This window comes from Calcarisporiella thermophila, assembly GCF_041956535.1.
Source record: "Calcarisporiella thermophila strain CBS 279.70 unplaced genomic scaffold VTP21scaffold_22, whole genome shotgun sequence".
Classification (NCBI taxonomy): domain Eukaryota; kingdom Fungi; phylum Calcarisporiellomycota; class Calcarisporiellomycetes; order Calcarisporiellales; family Calcarisporiellaceae; genus Calcarisporiella; species Calcarisporiella thermophila.
The window spans coordinates 534,246-552,332 of NW_027192212.1; the positions used below are offsets into that span (position 1 = coordinate 534,246).

The 18,087-nt window shown below is 45.0% G+C and overlaps 12 protein-coding genes across 12 annotated transcripts; 8 read left to right on the forward strand and 4 right to left on the reverse strand.

The window, feature by feature from the left end:
- Nucleotides 1–310: 310 nt before the first annotated feature.
- Nucleotides 311–1,090, forward strand: VTP21DRAFT_5538 (uncharacterized protein; the record flags this gene model as incomplete). The annotated part of the gene is made up of 3 exons (XM_069396070.1): nucleotides 311–691; nucleotides 757–906; nucleotides 968–1,090. The coding sequence occupies 3 exons, from the start codon at nucleotides 311–313 to the stop codon at nucleotides 1,088–1,090; spliced, it is 654 nt and encodes a 217-aa protein (XP_069248106.1).
- Nucleotides 1,091–1,249: 159 nt separating this feature from the next.
- On the reverse strand, nucleotides 1,250–2,541 carry VTP21DRAFT_5539 (uncharacterized protein; the record flags this gene model as incomplete). Its single annotated transcript, XM_069396071.1, has 5 exons — nucleotides 1,250–1,473; nucleotides 1,536–1,887; nucleotides 1,949–2,145; nucleotides 2,216–2,278; nucleotides 2,349–2,541. The coding sequence occupies 5 exons, from the start codon at nucleotides 2,539–2,541 to the stop codon at nucleotides 1,250–1,252; spliced, it is 1,029 nt and encodes a 342-aa protein (XP_069248107.1).
- Nucleotides 2,542–2,658: 117 nt separating this feature from the next.
- On the forward strand, nucleotides 2,659–5,843 carry VTP21DRAFT_5540 (uncharacterized protein; the record flags this gene model as incomplete). Its single annotated transcript, XM_069396073.1, has 10 exons — nucleotides 2,659–2,684; nucleotides 2,781–2,892; nucleotides 2,961–3,125; nucleotides 3,194–3,261; nucleotides 3,321–3,509; nucleotides 3,584–3,731; nucleotides 3,813–3,839; nucleotides 3,907–4,034; nucleotides 4,098–4,240; nucleotides 4,300–5,843. 10 exons carry the CDS (start codon nucleotides 2,659–2,661, stop codon nucleotides 5,841–5,843), a joined length of 2,550 nt encoding a protein of 849 aa, XP_069248108.1.
- Nucleotides 5,844–6,467: 624 nt separating this feature from the next.
- VTP21DRAFT_5541 (uncharacterized protein) lies at nucleotides 6,468–7,577 on the forward strand (the record flags this gene model as incomplete). Its single annotated transcript, XM_069396074.1, has 6 exons — nucleotides 6,468–6,699; nucleotides 6,756–6,826; nucleotides 6,897–7,077; nucleotides 7,143–7,173; nucleotides 7,227–7,294; nucleotides 7,357–7,577. 6 exons carry the CDS (start codon nucleotides 6,468–6,470, stop codon nucleotides 7,575–7,577), a joined length of 804 nt encoding a protein of 267 aa, XP_069248109.1.
- Nucleotides 7,578–7,720: 143 nt separating this feature from the next.
- On the reverse strand, nucleotides 7,721–9,640 carry VTP21DRAFT_5542 (uncharacterized protein; the record flags this gene model as incomplete). Its single annotated transcript, XM_069396075.1, has 4 exons — nucleotides 7,721–8,057; nucleotides 8,121–8,608; nucleotides 8,698–9,360; nucleotides 9,428–9,640. 4 exons carry the CDS (start codon nucleotides 9,638–9,640, stop codon nucleotides 7,721–7,723), a joined length of 1,701 nt encoding a protein of 566 aa, XP_069248110.1.
- Nucleotides 9,641–10,206: 566 nt separating this feature from the next.
- On the reverse strand, nucleotides 10,207–10,884 carry VTP21DRAFT_5543 (mitochondrial 54S ribosomal protein uL6m; the record flags this gene model as incomplete). The annotated part of the gene is made up of 1 exon (XM_069396076.1): nucleotides 10,207–10,884. The coding sequence occupies one exon, from the start codon at nucleotides 10,882–10,884 to the stop codon at nucleotides 10,207–10,209; it is 678 nt and encodes a 225-aa protein (XP_069248111.1).
- A 180-nt stretch (nucleotides 10,885–11,064) lies between these two features.
- On the forward strand, nucleotides 11,065–11,446 carry VTP21DRAFT_5544 (uncharacterized protein; the record flags this gene model as incomplete). Its single annotated transcript, XM_069396077.1, has 3 exons — nucleotides 11,065–11,096; nucleotides 11,171–11,315; nucleotides 11,396–11,446. The coding sequence occupies 3 exons, from the start codon at nucleotides 11,065–11,067 to the stop codon at nucleotides 11,444–11,446; spliced, it is 228 nt and encodes a 75-aa protein (XP_069248112.1).
- A 359-nt stretch (nucleotides 11,447–11,805) lies between these two features.
- On the forward strand, nucleotides 11,806–12,466 carry VTP21DRAFT_5545 (uncharacterized protein; the record flags this gene model as incomplete). The annotated part of the gene is made up of 4 exons (XM_069396078.1): nucleotides 11,806–11,822; nucleotides 11,887–12,109; nucleotides 12,178–12,234; nucleotides 12,311–12,466. 4 exons carry the CDS (start codon nucleotides 11,806–11,808, stop codon nucleotides 12,464–12,466), a joined length of 453 nt encoding a protein of 150 aa, XP_069248113.1.
- A 213-nt stretch (nucleotides 12,467–12,679) lies between these two features.
- Nucleotides 12,680–14,710, forward strand: VTP21DRAFT_5546 (uncharacterized protein; the record flags this gene model as incomplete). Its single annotated transcript, XM_069396079.1, has 5 exons — nucleotides 12,680–13,089; nucleotides 13,165–13,743; nucleotides 13,825–14,082; nucleotides 14,164–14,268; nucleotides 14,332–14,710. The coding sequence occupies 5 exons, from the start codon at nucleotides 12,680–12,682 to the stop codon at nucleotides 14,708–14,710; spliced, it is 1,731 nt and encodes a 576-aa protein (XP_069248114.1).
- A 273-nt stretch (nucleotides 14,711–14,983) lies between these two features.
- Nucleotides 14,984–15,510, forward strand: VTP21DRAFT_5547 (uncharacterized protein; the record flags this gene model as incomplete). The annotated part of the gene is made up of 3 exons (XM_069396080.1): nucleotides 14,984–15,076; nucleotides 15,331–15,386; nucleotides 15,435–15,510. 3 exons carry the CDS (start codon nucleotides 14,984–14,986, stop codon nucleotides 15,508–15,510), a joined length of 225 nt encoding a protein of 74 aa, XP_069248115.1.
- Nucleotides 15,511–15,572: 62 nt separating this feature from the next.
- Nucleotides 15,573–16,934, forward strand: VTP21DRAFT_5548 (uncharacterized protein; the record flags this gene model as incomplete). The annotated part of the gene is made up of 1 exon (XM_069396081.1): nucleotides 15,573–16,934. The coding sequence occupies one exon, from the start codon at nucleotides 15,573–15,575 to the stop codon at nucleotides 16,932–16,934; it is 1,362 nt and encodes a 453-aa protein (XP_069248116.1).
- Nucleotides 16,935–17,540: 606 nt separating this feature from the next.
- Nucleotides 17,541–18,017, reverse strand: VTP21DRAFT_5549 (uncharacterized protein; the record flags this gene model as incomplete). The annotated part of the gene is made up of 3 exons (XM_069396082.1): nucleotides 17,541–17,569; nucleotides 17,629–17,862; nucleotides 17,939–18,017. 3 exons carry the CDS (start codon nucleotides 18,015–18,017, stop codon nucleotides 17,541–17,543), a joined length of 342 nt encoding a protein of 113 aa, XP_069248117.1.
- Nucleotides 18,018–18,087: the final 70 nt, after the last annotated feature.

Below are 18,087 nucleotides of genomic sequence, written 5' to 3' on the forward strand. Positions count from 1 at the left end.
CTAATTGTTCGCAAACTTATATACTTGACTCTACATGGAACAAAGCCGTGTCAATTTCCTGCATTATTCCGGGATACATTCGAGCTCATAGAGCATAGATCAGATGTCTTTTTAACCCTCTGAACAGTTAGGGTTCCTGATTTTCCTAGCCAAGCACTTTTTAATTTTCAATTTGAAAAAATTTTAGATGTGACCAGTTTTATCTGCTACTTAGTAGAAGCAAGCTCTCCTTTAATTCCATTCTTTTCACCTAGAGATATAGGAGTTGGATCTCCCCTCCTCTCCCACTAGGTGCATTTCCCTAAATGTCATGACGACGGTCGAAACAGCAAAACAAATACCCAATACGGATACCCAAATTCAGGAGAGCAGGACTTCATCGGAATTCGTTCCATCCATCTCGCATCCGCTAGCCCATCCACCAGATGGACTATCGCAGACGCCTATTCCAACGCGTGTATATGCTCTCTCTGAACGTTCTCTGGAAGTGTCTGAGGGAGATGCGCAGTTTATAGGCCGCATGAGTGATACTGCCTCGCTGGCTGGAGCCAGTGAAGGCACAATACCGATGCAAGAGAAGCCCGTTTTTTTTAGAACTGGAAGAAGAAGCTTTGTGCGAGTAGAAAGGGATTATTCACGCGGGGATGTAACCCAATTTTCCATCGCTTTCCCTGTTGAACTTGCCGGACGCGTAAGAATATAAATATCTAGAATTAACCTTGGACACACATTTGATAATTCTTGTGCATTAAGCAGCTGCCAAAAGAACAGTTCGAACGTACCATCACCATAATTAACCAAAAATTAGAAATTGCTGAACGCCCATTATTTAACTTCATCGACGCATTACTAGGCTGTATGACTGCCACATTGTCAGCTTATCTATTTTCAACCCATTATCGGCGTGTAGGTGGGAGTTCTCCTGTTTGTTAAAGACCACCTCTGACTACCTATTTTATATTCTTAGACTGTCAGAGAAATACGCAAATTTATTGAGACCGAAAATGACGTTCACTATCACCCACTTTGTCTCAATATAATCGACCCAACACGCACGGCCTTTTTGTTCCTTGAAATCGAAATTTACTAACATGTTGATTCAGCGTATATATTTCTCCATCTTTTCTGTTCTTCTGTTTTTTTTTCTTTGCATATCCTTTATTATTCCAACATTTCGCGTACTTGTAATAATTTGCGTTAACTCTTATATATCATTAATTTACTGATAAATACATTTTATAATTTCTATTTAGAGCTTAACTTCGTGCAAAAGCTCTTTATCCAAAACCCCCGCAATCACGTTCTCCACAGCCACTCTGCCCATTTCGTTACGCGTTTCAAGGGTCGCACTCCCAATGTGAGGCAATAGGGTGCAATTAGGTAGAGAGAGTAGAGAACTATTGGGCGGGAGTGGTTCAGGGGTGCACACGTCAAGACCAGCCGCAAAGATAATGTTTTCGCGTAGAGCGCGTTCTTATTATAGAACGAATGAAGAAATTAGTGGTGATGATGAAGGTATTCTTTATGGCTCTTACCTAGATCGTCTTGGACCACAATTCCTCCCCTAGAGGTATTCACAAAAATCGCCTCTCGTTTCATCTTCTTGAATCGTTCATAATTGAAATACCCAGATGTTTTTTCATTTAGCGAACATGTCACGCACACTACATCGCTCTCTTTCAACAGCTCGTCTTCACTAACGTATTTGGCATCGATCGCGGCGGCCAGATCCGGTTTCGGGCGGGGACCACAATATATGATCTTTTTTATTCCAAATGCGCGCAAACGAATGCCAACAGCGTGACCAATACGACCAAGACCAAAAATACCGAGAGTTTTGCCGGTAAACTGCAAGCCAAGTAGCCAAGTTGGTGTCCAGTTGCCCCACTTTAAAGTAGTTATAATCGTATCAAATACAAGCAAAACGTAGAAAACATAGAAAAATTACCTCTCCACTGACGATTGCTTGCATGCTTTCTTTCATCCGTCTTCCGGCAGCAAGGGCAAGCATAGCTGTAATATCTGCGGTGGCATCAGTGAGCACATCCGGGGTGTACCCAAGTTTAATGTTCCGGTCGGCCAAATCTTGTAGGCAGACATGATCATAGCCTACACTCATCGTGGAGATGACTTTCAATTGAGGGCCTAATTAGCAAATCGAATATCAGTTAATATTTATGATGGGGGAGGGTGAGAAGGGAACATTTAGCTCTACCCGCAGCATCGCAAAGTTCCTTGTCAATTTTATCGGTTAGCATGCAAAGAATGCCATCCACCCCTGTTTATGAACTAGGATTAGATTTCATCTGCAGCTAGGACGCGTTTGGAAATTGCTTGCAAGTGCAAACCTCTGACTTTTTCCAAAAGAATTTCCCTCGGAATTCTTTTAGCATCTTTCCATTGCTCAATGTGTACATTATGCTGCTCTTCAAGTAGCTTTTGTGCTCCTGGTGGTATAATTCGGGTAACAAACACTTTCGGTTTCGAGTGGGTCATTGCTGCGCGTTTGGTAATGCTCGAGAATTGGCGAGCTAGAAACATAAGAAGATAACGAAAATTCTTCTCCGCAAGATGTGACTTCTCAGTTACCACGAATTTTTTTTACTTTTTACCGTTCGTGCCACGTCGCAATCAGAATATATATTGGATGCAGCGGCAATGAGACACACTATCCAAGAGCAAAGGTAATGACGGAGATCATACTGATGCCATTTTTCTATTATAAGGACTTCATTCTAATTTTTTTGGACGGAAAACCCCGCATTCTTTCGCCTCTGTAGGGAGAAATTCGATGTTATATTCAAAGATCCTATACTTTCGCTCTCCAGCCTTCGCGAAAAAACATTACACAATGATGTGTGCTCTAAAACGCTCCGATCCGTATGTTGGAAGGTAATATATAAATTCAATTTCGCCATTTAGTTTACTTCTCCATCATGTCTTTACCTCGCCCCTTATAGCTATTTCTATCATACTTGCCAAGCTTGGAAATAAGAGCATGGCCTCTCATTCTGAAAAATGAAAGAGAACATTATGAGTCCTTACGCAAGAAATATATCCGAATGCCAACAACTGAGAAAGCTGAAGATCTAGAGGTGAATCATCCGCTCTCTCTAAAACAGGATGTACGTAGTTGAAATATTGAATGCTTTATCACTCTTAGTCTTTAATTGTCTACCATATTATATAATAGAATCCTTGGCAGCAATATTTTATGGACTCTGAACTACGAAAAGTTATCCGCCAAGATGTCGAACGAACGTAATTGACTTACTATTTCTTAAGCAATTGCGTATACGTTTAACATTCTTCGATATTAGCTTCCCGGAAATTGAATACTTCCGAAGCCAAGAAATACAGGACCGACTTGTCGATATACTCTTTGTTTACTGCAAGATGAACCAAGATGTTTCCTATCGACAAGGAATGCATGAGTTGTTAGCACCAATCCTTTGGGTGCTAGACACTGAGGCTGTAGAGAAGCGGATAGATATACCCCATGATGAGGAGTAAGTGTCCAAATCTATAATTTGTAAAAAAACTAAAAAGGCTCAATATTGGATGTTTTTGGATCTGTCTATAGCGAAATAACACAGGCGTTAGAGACAACTTTGGATGCTAAATTCGCAGAGCATGATGCTTATGGATTATTTACTCAACTTATGAAATCAGCCAAAACTTGGTATGAGCATAATGATGAGGTGACGCCCAGATTACGGAAATCATCAAAGGTTATTTGATTTTTATTTTTTAAATAATTGGACATTCTGCTTATTATAATTGTTTTTTTTTTGTGATATTTACTATGGTAGGGAGTGGACCGAAGTGATGCAATTGATGTGAGTCGCTCGATATCCGACTTTTCAAAAGCTTGTTTCGAGACTTATATTTTAAAATCAATTTTAGCCGGAAACACGCCTCACTCCTGTCTTAGCTGAAATGCATAAGATTTTCCACAAGCAGCTTAAGCGAGTTGATCCAGAACTTTACACCCACCTATGGGAATTGGGCATTGAACCCCAGCTTTACGGAATGTAAGAGCGTAATATGCTATATTCTGTATATACAAACTTATCAATTGCAATTTCCGAATATAGACGATGGCTACGGCTTCTGTTTGGGCGAGAATTCCCGTTTGAAACCTTGGTGCAGTTATGGGACGGTTTATTTGCGGAGGACCCTACGCTTCGCCTAACTAACTATATTGCCTTGATTATGTTGATGAGAATACGTGACCAATGTACCCTTCTGCAATTTCATTTATACCTACTTTATGCTAATTCAATTTCGAAATATTAGTACTCCATTCAGATTATACAGGTTGTCTTCACCTTCTAATGCGCTACCCTCCAACCCCAGATATATCATCCTATATTGAGCAGGCGATTTTTCTACGCGATCACTTTTCACTTGAGGGAGGTGCTTCCATAATTCAACAGATTAATCTTAAAGCTGGGCGAGTAACTCGACTTCCGCAACCACACGATGCAGCGGTAAAACTCCCCCACTCACCAAAAATCTCTTCGCGACAATCCTCTGGCCTAGAGAGTGGAGGCAGAGTTTCGGGGGCAAGAGCCGCCGGGGTGAATTTGGGTAGTGGAATTAGCGGGAGTTTGGGAGAAAACCTGCCTTCATTATCACAAGTAGTTGGGCCAAGAAATGCCACTGCTATCAATCGAGCTATCCAGTCCACTATTGCGGATATGAAAAAGAACGTCACAATGATCGGAGAGCATGTCATTCGTCCAATTATCGAGTCCCCTCCCGCGCAGCATGCTGGGGTGCGGCGAGGTGGACGAGGAAGATTAGACGAAGGGGATTTTCCACCTAATTTGGAAAATGCGCTGATACATCATGCTGCATCACAAGCGGCACTAAGCCAAACTACCAAGCTGACACAATTAAGGGAGCAGAACAAAAAGATGGGAGAGGCCATGGATCGGGGAATCCGTTTGCTTGAACAAGAGCTCTTTCCACAAACTTCAAGTAAAGAGAATGGGAAAAGCACTGACACGAGTACCGAAAGGTCAAAACTTAATAATGAAATCGGGGTGCTTGTCGTACTTACGGGGTTAAAACACATCCGAGATATCCTCCTTAACGACTCGATTGAATTTAATCCTCACATTATGGACATTGAAGAACCCCAGGATAAGAGCATTGAAGCGGAAAGAGTTAGTGAAGAAAGGCCGAGTGGCGAGTGGGAGGTTGTAACTGCCGAAGATAAATGTGAAGCGCTTTTGCCCACTCCAACTCTGCCAACAACAGCAGAACTTTCGACAACAGATTTGCCTGTCGAGAAGCTGCAGAACGAGATAAGAATGGAGAAAAACAAGCCGTTAGAGATTTACTCTTCACAAGCTCATCCCGCCACCATTCCTACCACACACTCCGTGTCCACTGCAGCCTCTTCAAGTAATAGCAATGCATCCAATTTGACTACAAACTTATCCAAGTCTGCCTTACCATCCCTTGCCTCTGGTTCTAAACCTGAAACTCAACCGCATAAGTCCCCTCCAACTTCTCCTTCCCAAAAAAGAACATCTTTTTTGTTGGATGAGCTCCTCGATACAGGCGAGGATCATGGTGCAAATAGCAGCCATCGCGAGTCGCTCACGCGCGGAAGATACAGTTGGATGTTGGGCGAACCGAACAATGCAAACAATTTGAATGGCAAGAGCCAAGATGTATGGAGATTGCCCTCTTCAACTAGACGACCATCGAGAAGAAACTACTCTAGCGCGTTAGGTGCAGATAATTTATCACCCAGTTCAGAGAATAGTGAACCAAGACTTACTCAGAGTTTAATAGAAGAGAGCAAGAGCACATCTGACTCTCTTTGAGCAACGGGAGAGACCTGAGTCGATGATACATATATTCTCTTTTTATATTTGTAAATCACACCCATTTAATTTGTATGTTTTTTTTAGATATCTATTATTATTTTGCTTTTTTTTTTTCGTAACTATATTGTTATTTGCACTACAGTAGCCTTATTCATCCTTTACCTCTTCCTCTTTCTCTGCCTTGTTGGGTGCGAACACGTTCTACTAGAATGCTCCCTCTGTTGTTCGAATGCTACTAATGAATAACTTTAGGGCCTTAAATCCATATCAGAGCCTTATACCAGTTTACTAAATTGATTGTTTGAACAAGGAACTTTTCGTATAAAACACCTCCAAACTTTTTTTTTCTTCACCTTTGTGAACAAGACGGATACCTTCGCACTCATCAGCATCAGAGCCCTTAAAATAATATATTCAATTTGAGCTTCCATTTCGTTTTCTATTCCAATGAAATATTGTAGAGTTTAGAGTTTGAATTAAGTTGATGCAAATGTGCTCTCGATCTATTGTATCTATTTCGGAATCAAATTATATTACATTGATGCTGCGCCTTTTGAGCTTAATTCTTTTTGAGTCAGGTTTAGAAAATGCAATTATACTCGCAATAAATAAAATATCGACATGCCAACACGCTTCCGCCCTTGCATTGATCTTCATCAGAATCAGGTCAAACAAATTATTGGTGGAACTCTTAGTGAGTCCGATGCTACACTCAAAACCAACTTCATATCGCCACATCCACCGGCTTACTTTGCGGAGCTGTACAGGAGAAATGAATTGAATGGAGCACACGTAATTATGCTAGGTGGGGGGAATGAGAGCGGCGCACGAGAAGCGTTGAGTGCTTGGCCTGGTAGTGATTCAACACTCAAGTTTGGCTGAATACAACTAACTATGGATCCGATGTAGGAGGACTGCAAGTCGGAGGTGGCATTACTCTAGAAAACGCGAAGAAATGGCTCGATGCTGGTGCCGAAAAAGTAAGCCCTACTCTAGCAACAAAGACCCTGTTTTTTGTCCTAACCTTTCTATTTTTGTTGTGGAGTTTAGTTGATTGTTACGAGTTTTCTGTTTCCAGATGCAAAATTTTCACTTGAAAGATTAAGGGCAATTTCGCAGCTAGTTGGAAAAGATAAGTTGGTGGTGGACTTGAGTTGTCGCAAACGGGATGACAAATGGATTGTTGCCATGAACAAATGGCAGACTTTGACGGATATGCAAGTGAATAAAGGTTTGGATTACTTTCGTTACTTAATTGTGGAACTCTTACTGATAACTTCTCACCCATATGTTCAGCATCTCTTGACATGTTATCAGAATATTGCAGGTATTGATCGTGTAATCATTTTATAGTCCAACTTGCACTAACTAGTACTTTAGTGAATTTTTAATACATGCCGCTGATGTTGAAGGCCTGTGCCAGGGAATTGATCGGGAGCTTGTTCAGAGTAAAGATTGAAAGAATTCTCCTTTTGGTTCTCCGTATTAAATGGAATTTTTCAACCTCTAGGACTGGGGGAATGGGCCACCATCCCAGTCACCTATGCGGGTGGTGCCAATGCGATCGAAGATCTGGCCCTTGTCGACAAGCTTTCTGGAGGAAAAGTCGATTTGACTTTTGGAAGCGCTCTTGATATTTTCGGTGGTACAAGTGTCAAGTTTGATGATTGTTTGGCATGGAATAAGAAGGGGTCGACAACGGATCGAGCACAAGCATTCCATCAAAAATAGAACTTTTGCATCCAATTGCAAATCCGCGTATCTCTTTGCTTTATCACCTCATTTGAGGGAGACTATTGTCAATTTCAACCGAGGACATTTTCATGGAATTTGTTTTAAAATAAAATCAAAATTTATTTCTATATTAACACAGTTCATGCAGATGGATAATGTCTCAATCGATAAAGCAACACCCGTCCTTTATCATTGCCAATTCCTAGGTATCCACTGTTGGGTGAAAACTCGAAACAATTCACATAGGAGAGCGGGGTGCCGCTTGTTGGCCAATTTGAAAAGACTGTAAGTGACGGCAGGTGTACGAGGCGGAACTGGTCCTTCCGAGCTCGCGATGCCATTCCGAGGATCTGGCCATCATGATTGAATTTCAGATCGTGGATACGTGTTGTCAGATTCATAATGGATTTGAGGGCTTTTGGATGCGAGGAGCCGAGACTGTTTTTGTCGTATACGTTCACTATACCCGATTTTGACCTAGTAATTGAGAGAGTTAAATATAAAAATATTTAGGGAGGGGCATTTCTCAAGGAAAGATACCCAATGGCCAAATTCCGGTCGTTGCGACTTAATGCTAAACACGAAGGCCGATAACCGCCCATATCCCACCAACGCTGCTCGCACTTCATTGTCTTCAAATCCCATCGATACACCTCCGCCTCCTGCGACACGCTATAGAGTTCCTCTCCATCAGATCTCCAGTCTAGCCCGCTTAGGGCAGCATTCATTTTCAGATTCCCGATCCACTGCTTGGTTCGCTGACATGCCAACACCACCGTGCCGTCTCGTCCATAGAAAGCAATATATCGCCCGCAAGGAGAGAGACTGAAGCGCTCAAGCGACTTTTCTTCTCGCCCATAGAGTCCATGTGAACGTTCAACTCGACCGGCTTCGACATCAAAAATATAGAAGTATTTTCGACGGCCTGTCGCAATGATTTCGGTGCCAGAGGGAGTGAAGGCTGCCTTATGAATAGGCATATCCTTGAAATATACTGATTGAATCTTGGGATTAATTTTGCCGTCAATCTAAATCCCCCATAAAAAAATAAAGCAGATGGTTAGGATATTCCCTTTCCTTGCGTATAAGTATCATCAACTAGAGGGTCTATATTCACCTGGAAGAGTCGTAGAGTTTTATCCAAACCTGAGGTCATTAGCACCTGTCCACTCGGATGGAAGGACAAGGAAGTCACCACAGATTGTGAGTATGCCATCTGGTTGGCATTCTTCATGCGGGTTACTTCAATTTCACCAGCAGGAAGAGTCTTGGGTTTCCGCTTGCTCAACAATCCGTGGGATTGCTGGAAAAGTCGCACGTCCTCATCCTCTGCAGTCTCCTCGTCGCCTGAATGCTCCCGTTCTTCATCTGAATAATCGGAATTCTCGTCATTTTGCTGTTTCTTTCGTGAGAGAACAGCCCAGTTAGGCACAGGATATATTTTTGAGAATTGATGCCGTAGGCGCTGTTCATATTCGAGGCCCGAGATAACGTCCTCTTCTTCGTTTTCACGCAGCTTCCGCAATTTCTTGTCACTTGCAATGGATATCCGTAGATTTTCGTCATCGGAGTCGTGCCATGCAGGTTTACGTCCAAAGAGATCAAGGACTGGTTTTTTGCGAGGTGGCTCATCATCGTCTTCTGCTTCAGAATCACCATATTCATCATCATTTTCTTCGTCCTCTTCGGGCTCACTCTCCCCTGATCCCGATTTGTCTTCTTCTCTGCCTTGACTGGCAATTGAAGAATCACCGCCGCCACCGGTGTCAACATAGAAAAGCTAGAAGCCATGCCAAAGATGAGAACGTCAATTAATAATAAACAAACATGATGATATATACACTCACATTATCATCTTCTACTGTTTCCTCTTCGCTCCCTTCTGATTCCTCTTCGATATTATTAGCATCCTCGATTTCTCGCCCCGTTTGTTCCCACACGCGCTCTATTACTTCATCGTTGTCTCCACCAAAAACCAAGGCCTCTAGCTCGAGCTCAGTATGATCTTTTGGTTTGAAGGAGACTGTATCCTCTTCATTGCGTGTTCGTTTTCTCGACATTATCGAGACAGTATGAATTGAAAGGATTAGACTATAGCAATTTGAATTTAGAAGAGTAAACAAGCAAATCGGTTTAGCAGTCACTTATTTGTATATCTTAATAGAGTCCGAGTATTCCAAACTATCTTCAAATTCTGACGAGACACACAGTAATAAAGCATACCAAAGTAGAGCTCAACTTAGGTATAAATCTAAATAATATGCCCTAATGATCGGATCTATTATTATTTTGAAGAAATTGCAATACTTGCTTGAGCAATAGAACCAAATTCAACTGAAATATTTAGTGTGGAATTAGATAAGTGTATTGATTGTCCACTGACTCCAACAAACTGGTTGCCTCATAAAGCAACAATATTAATGAAGTTTTTAAGGTCGGTTGTTGAAATAAGACCACCTAAATGTATTAAGGCCCTAAGCCGTGTCTGTTTATAAGCTATTTCGTTGTAGATTAATTGGAAAATGAGATAAACCACCATAGGGGTAAGAGCACCTTTGCAAGATCTTCAAAAATATTAAGTGTATTTTATTTCTTCTTACATGCAATAAATTACTAATCCAGAGTTTTACTTCTTCTTCCCTTCTTTCTTCTTAATCGTCTCGTCGCCAACAAATATACCCTTCTGGTTATAGGGCTCCGGTGGCCGCCACCTCCGAATGCGAGCAGCAAACTCTTTCACCTGCTGCAAGTCTACCCCTTGCAGTACAATTCTATTGGGTTGTGGTACTGTACAGGTGACTCCCTCCGGCACGGGTAGCTCGATAGGATGGGCATATCCAAGTTTTAAGGAAATTTTGTTAGCACCTTCCATAGTAGCACGGTATCCGACACCGACGAGACGAAGAGCGACACGATGACCCTGCGTGACGCCTACTACAGAGTTGTGAATAAGGGCACGTGTAGTTCCCCACATGGCGCGCTGTTCCTTGATGGAAGGATCTTGAACCCTAACTTGGAGTTTGTTACTTCCGCTCTCTTCCCCGCATTCATCGCCAAAGGCCAGCTGGACGAATGGCTTTATGGGGACGGTGTGTTTGCCGAGAGGACCTTCAATGTGTAATTGAGTGCAATTCCGCAGGCCCTGAGCTGATGGATTCAAGAGCGGCGTAGGATCATGGAGGATACGAACTTCAGATGGATACGAAATTACTCGCCGTCCAATGTGCGATTGTGTGAAGGGAGTTGTGGAGAAGGGACGGGCCGATGTCGGTAGGCGGAAAAATTGCCGTAAATGTAATGCCATGTGTGATGTATACTTGGAATAGGCCTCCTTCGTACCTCTCTAAATTAAGAGCTTTCGGTGGGCTCGAGAGTAAACAAAATTATAGAGGAGATTCATAAGCCACTGGCAAAAGTAACAAAATTTTGGCTTCGCTCACTTTTTTAACCCTTAGATCACATAAAGAACGATTTAAACCACACCATGTCGAAAACATCAACCCCCGAATTGAAGAAGTAGGCGATCGCGAATCATGTTTACTCCTTCGATCCACACATATTACGCATACTAACCACTTAATTTTTCACAGATATATGGATAAGCGCCTGTTTATCCAACTCAATGGATCGCGAAAAGTAACGGGGGTGCTCCGCGGTTATGACCCCTTCATGAACTTGGTGCTTGATGAATGTGTAGAAGAGACTTCGGAGGAAAAGCACAATATTGGAATGGTGGTGAGTAGAATTACATGTGTTAGAGATTTGCGGAATAAGGAACATAATCGGTTGATATATTCTATCTCTCTCAATATTAGGTTATTCGCGGTAATAGCATCGTTATCATGGAGGCATTAGAGAGAATATAATATGATCCGCTCTTTTATTAACATACTTTCTTCTTTTATCCTTTTCTTCTCCTTGTTTTTGTGCAAATAATAATGGAAACATTTTCTCCGCATATTGGCCTTGCTCCCATGAACCGTAAAAATTGACATGATTGTTAGGATTTCCAGGAATCCTATTCCAATTTTTTTTTTTCATTTTGCCAACACGCTTGAAGCAACTACTTGGCACTATGCTGGTTAGAACGAATTCTCCAAATATTCAGAATAGTTGACTATAATGAAAAGAGTTGAATTGGATAGCCAAGCCACATGACCTATTTTTGCGGGGACTACGTCCATTGTTCGGATCCCCCCTCCATCTTAGAGCAACATACACAACCATGTCCCGATCAGTAAGGTAGGCTAATACCAGATCGACTTTTTAAATGCTTTTATGCTGAGGGGCCTAAATTTTATAACAGGCAGTCTCATTACAATCAAAATCTCAATCATCGCACTGCCCTTTTTGGAGAATCATCAACATCGGATCTAGGTGGCCGTCTTTCTCCTGCACCGCCATCAGGAGGCCGATATTCCCCCGCTCGACATGAAAGCCGTATTAATGACCGAGAACTTGACACATTGGAGAGTCAGAATGAAGAAAGAATCAAAGGGCTGCATGATAAAGTCAGCACACTTAAAAGTGTAGGTTAATGAAGGTTGGAAATGAGTCTCCATGTAGATGTACTAATAGATTAATGCCTATAATTTAGCTTACTAGTTTGATAGGTGAAGAGATACGTGAGAGCAATAAGTTTCTTGATACGATGGTAATTTCCGTGATTATGTTTATTTCACCACTAGAGTAGCAGCACCTTTCCCTAATCTTCTTCATTCCTGTAATAGGGTGAGCAATTTCAAAATACGGGCACCATATTGAGTAGCACTATGACTCGCTTTAAGCGGATGGCTGCCCAGCAGAGTGGGTTCACTTTGTGCTATTTAATTCTCTTCCTTGTTTTTTCAATTATGTTCATGTACTATTTCTTCTTCAGGTGGTGATGAGGGATGAATCTTTGTTTCTACTGTTGGATATAATGAGGGCCTTTTTTTTCTTCTTATAACTCCTCGTCAAACTCTCAAACCCTCAAGTACAAATGCTCCAGACGAAGCATCGCCTGTCTTCGAGAATCCAAGCCACATGAGTGGCAAACACTGGAAAATACAAATACGATTATTCTAGTTTCGTGACCTTCACGAATAAAGCAGAGTAAAATGTTCAAGAAGCCGCCCTCCACGCTTAAAACCTTTAGCGTTCTCCGGTCATCCGAACAGCGCCGCTTTAGAGACGAACTTTCCAAAATTTACGCTGATCCTCCGCCTTTGTCAGAACAGTTGAAATCGGCCAAATTTTCAACCTACAATAATACACATGGAATCCTCTATACAACGACAGAAGGACACCCTGTGTGGGCACGCATGAGAATAGACGAGAGAGATTATCTTGTTCCTACTGTGTATACACTATGGCAGGCACCAGTAATGTTGCCTCGAATCACAACTTGGCGACCGGTGCTAGGAAAGATGGAAGGAGGAGCCGATCTAATGATTCCAGGAGTTATTAGAGCAGAGTTGCCAGAGGTGGCTCAAGGGGATATGGTTGCCATCGCAATTAGGGGGAGCAGGTGATATCAACCTCTCATGTGTATTTGAGGAAATTTACGTGTAAGAATGCTATTAACTTTGGAACCTAATCTTAGATTCCCGATGGGTGTGGGTATTATGGTTGCATCATCAGTAGACATCCTACGAGGAGTGCGAGGAAAAGCTGTAAAAGTCATTCATGTATATAATGATCATTTGTGGGCTATGGGCGACAAGTCGAAGCCGCCAGCGGAAGATCCCGTGGAGGAGAGCGGTGGAGGAGAAGAGTATAGGGAAGAGGAGGAGGGGGATGAGGAAGCTGACGAGGAACTAGCCGACGTGGAAGATGAGGGCGACAACTCTTCGGCTGCGATTGCGCAGATGCAAGGCGATGAGCCAACGAAGCCCTCCAAAACTACCGAGGAGATTGACCGCCTTCTGCGCGAAGCATTTTACCAGGCGCTTCTTTTCAAGCTAACTCCCGAGAACGCCACAGAGCTTCTCCCTATGCCCGCATCCACCCTCTACTCCGCCTACATCCTGCCCTCTCGCTCGGATCAGGAGGTTGATGTGAAGCGGTCTAGCTATAAGAAGATGGCCAAGTTCTTAAAGGCGATGGATAAGAGCGGAGTAGTGAAGGTGAAGGAGCAGAGGGGTGAATCCTATTTGATGTCCGTCCACTGGAAACATGCCGAGTAAATCTTTGAATTACTGATAAAGCCGTTTGGCTGCGTTTGCTAACAAAAAGTATGTTTTCTTTTCTTTGACTCGATTAGCCTGGCGAATTTCACGCCGCATACCACGATTGAAGAACAGGCCACCACGCTGAGCCTGCCTCAGCACCAGCATGAAACCCACACCACAAAAGATGTGCTCCAACTCGTGGACCTCTATAAGCCCCACGGGTCAGCCGTCACGCTGATATTTGAGGACCAGCAAAAAGAAAAGGATGCCCTGTACACGCACGCTGAGGCACGCTTGGTTTTGATGGGGTACGTGCAGAAACACGGATTAGCAGACCCCAAAAACCCAAGGTAATCCCCTCTGCGCCACTAGCCTATTTTTCTCGATGGATGTTGCTAATCTTGGTGAGGCCCCGATCTGGCGCCCGATAGATTCGTGTGCTTAGATGCATTGCTGCGCGAGGCACTCTTGAAAAAAGATGAGCTAAAGGGAGAGATTACGATTGATCGCCTGCCACGAGACCAGCTTATCCAAAGGTAACCCCTTGTCGAGGCTGAAACTGCCTCCTAGCCGTCTCACCAATACCATAACCCTTCTAGATTAGTTGACAAGATGCAGAACTGGCATCGGCTTATCGCGCCCAACAAGGAGCCCATTACTCGAAAGGGGTCCGCGCGTCCTGTACAAATTGCCGTACGCTTGCGACAGGGGCGCAAAACCGTGACGGAAATACGTGGAGTTGAGACGTTTGATCTATCCGTTAGCGAGCTCGCAGAGGACTTGAAGAAGATGTGCGCTAGTAGCGTGACGGTTCAGCCGGTGGCCAATGTGAGCCAAAAGGCCGGCGGGGCTGATAGGGGGGCGATGGAGGTGATGGTCCAGGGTCCTCAAACGAAGGCCGCGGTGGAGTGGTTAAGCGGGCGAGGCGTTCCTAAAAAATACATAGAAATCAGCGATGCGAAGTCGAAAAAGAAATGATCCAGGATACCGTGAATCTCGGATTCCCTCTCCCTCTGACATCTGATCTTCTCGATATCTCTCGGTGATGTGCAGGCCATCCCCATCCATAATAAAAACACGGGCTTTTTCCCAAGTATAGAGCACATGCAGAGGGGGATTGCGTGCCCGAATTCGGGGCCAATCTTTTTTTAGCTTTGTGGTGTTCCTGGATTTCTAAAAAAAAAAAATGCATGTTGAAGCCTAGACAAGAGCTTACACAGAGAGAAACATGATGACACAAAGGAGGCCCCAATGGCCTGGTGGCCGCAGCAGCTGGCGGGCTGTGCAAAGGAGATCGGGAGCATTGTCGAGCAGGTTTCATCAGACTCTGCACCGCGCAATGATGTAAAAGCTCATAAAAGCTGTACTCGGAATTGATGGCTTAAAAATAGCTAAGGCTTCGAGACTTAATAAAGCTTATAGCTCCACCCGGCCAATCACCGCGCGCGAAAACTCAGCCGTTGAGCACAACTTTAATTCTGTGCAGAAGAAAGTCGCCTTCGGGCAATCCGGTTGCGTCTGCCCTTATTTTGCTTTCTCCCTCACCGGCGGCCGCTCTCCCTCTTCCTCCTCGCTCATCTCTCTCCCCCAATCTCTAGCAAAGCGGCGCTTTTCGCTTTCCCTTTCTCCCTCTCCCTCATAATCTCGCCTTACGGTCTTTACCCTCTCTCATCTAATCATATATCCTTACGCGTCTTTCTAGTATTCATCCGTCTGGCACGGCTCTAGTAGTTTCCATCATCCCTCTGACCAACAATCATCCTCCTAATTCTCCTTGATACCAATCTCCATCTTTAATTCCCTGCCTAATTTACTTAAGCTACCAAAGTAATCCGTTAAAATGCCTTATGTTCCGTGGATCAACCTGAACAAGCGCATCGCATACGATGAGCAGATTCATGAATTCGCGGTCCTGGATGTGGAAGGCGCGCACCCTAAGAAACAGCATGGCAAAAAGCATCATCACAAGGCTGAGCACAAGAAGCCACACCACAACGGGAACACGCATCACTCCAAAAAGCCCAGCCACCCCAACAGACACGTGTTTTCGATTGATGGCGAAGACCATCTCGGATTAGCGATTAAGCCCAAGAATTACGACAAGATAAAGCACGCGAAGAAGCATCCTAAGAAGCACAGCAAGGAGCACAAGAAGCAGGCCAAAGGCGATGCACCTGCTGCGGCCAAACCCCCCAAGCAATCCCAGGTCGCGCCGTCTGCAGAGCCCGATTTTGTCGTTGAGAAGGAGGCGGACTCGAGCGGGCCGGCCCCCGCTGCCCAGGTCACCGAGCAGCAGCAGTCCGTGGTCGTGGCTCCTCCCCCCGCGCCCAGCAATGCCCAAGAGCTCACCCCGCAACTCCCGGTGGCTAACCTGGGCTCCCCCCTCAACCCCGCCGTCCCCACCATCTCGTCCGCCCCATTCAGCGACCCCGCCACGCTCCCCACCGCTCAAGTGCAGTCCACGAGCAACACCGGAGCAATTGCCGGAGGCGTGTGCGCTGCCCTGGTTGTTGCCGGCGTGGCCGCCCTCTTCATCACCAAGAAGCTGCGCCGCACGTTCGGAGCCCGCGAAAACGAGGAGGACTTCACGCCAAAACAGCAGCCCCCTAAACCCTCGATGGCGAACGAGCGCCCCATGAACAAGAGCTTCGACATGCCCGCTCTGCGCGAGGTGCAGCCGTGGGACAATGCCTATGTGGACACCTCCATGATGGTGGCCCCGGCGGCCCCCGCCTCGGCTCTGGCCGACTTGAGGAAGCAGGCCTACTCGGGCTACTTCGAGCCGGAAACGCGCGCCATCAGCATGTGGGGCAACGCGGCCCAGGAGAAGGAGGAAATCCCACCCCTGCCCGAGTTCCCGTTCGTGGAGAAGGAGCAGCAGCCCGAGGTGTACACCGTTGCCGTGCCTAAGCCGAGCATCAATGCCCCCGCGCCCCCTCCGCCTGCCCACGCCACCACACCCACCCCCTCCGCCCTCCGAAGCCTGAACGGCGACCAGCTCACCCCTCAACTTCCCGAGGTGCGCGCCCCATCCTTTGTGTTCCCGACGGAGGTGCTCTACAACACCTACTCCAGCGAAGAGATCGAACCCGAAAAACCCGCCTCCCCCACCCACGTCGAACCCGCACCCACTCCCGTCGTGATCATCACGACCACAACAGCTGAGCAGAGTCGCTGGGAAACCGTCAGCCCGTCACATTAAACTGCGCCCCCTGACTCTTCCTCTTAATTCTCTCGATATCCCAAAATTTTTAATCTAACATGATGACTATTTCTCCCCCTATCCATTCCTTTCTTGTTGGTCGTTCCTTTACTTTCCCGTGTTGTACGATGTTCTGCCCACTTGCCCCATTCCTCTCCTTTATTTCTTAATGTTCAAAGAAGTGTCCGCTTCAGATATTTTATTTTCAAACGTCGTTTTGATTGAAACTCTGCTAAAAGCAAGCAAACTTGAGTTTACGTAGTATTTATCCCATATTTATTATATTAGTGTTCCCGTTTTTTTTTTTCTTTTTTTCTCTTCAGTAGAATAAACTAATAAATCCCTTTACTTGTTGATCGAGTAAAGACTTGCAGTTTGACATCTCCAGCGGAACATGATCTATTAAACCATAATGGCTGTGGAGTCAACGCCTGGCTTAGGATGGCTTTTAGATGTTAGAGGAGGGGTCACGGCTATTTAAGCTTATTGTATGTCTCTCTCTGCGTCGCTAAATGAGCTCTGTCCTCCAGTACCTTAACAATTGATAAGGAGCAAATGAAAAAAACAGGTGAAGGATTTCTTGTAGCATGGTTTGAAAACATGCAATCATATCACCACCACTCCATAGCTTCGTACTGATCAGTTAGGGGGGTTTGGGTGAACTTTCAACTGAATAAGGGAATTCATTGCTTACTTACTACGTCCCCGATGGCTTGTTCTACCATTTCGATGTCTTGGGGGGATAGGCGCCTGCGGAAGTCTCCCGAGATAACCGCGTCTTCCAGGCCCGGGTGGCTGAGGCGATGTTCTTCTCTCAGCTCGGCAGTTGGGAAGGGTTTGGCACATCCTTCACAGAAGAATTTATCTGCCGTATCGTTCGGGATGTCCTGTTCCTCTGGGTCTGGGGCGCTACACTGTCTCTTGTGTGCTGTCATATTTGACGACTGGCACGTTTCGAATGGGCACGTCGGTCGAGGGCAGCAGAATATAGGCCGAAGTTTGACCGAGTGTTTCGTCGATACGTGGCGGACTAGGCTCTGCAAATCTGCCAAGGTGTCGGAGTAGTGGCTCACAAATGGGCATGGGAGCCGGGCCTTGGTGGGGTGTACTCGATAGTCGAGGGACTTTCCCCCTGCTGGGATGCTGTTTCCCG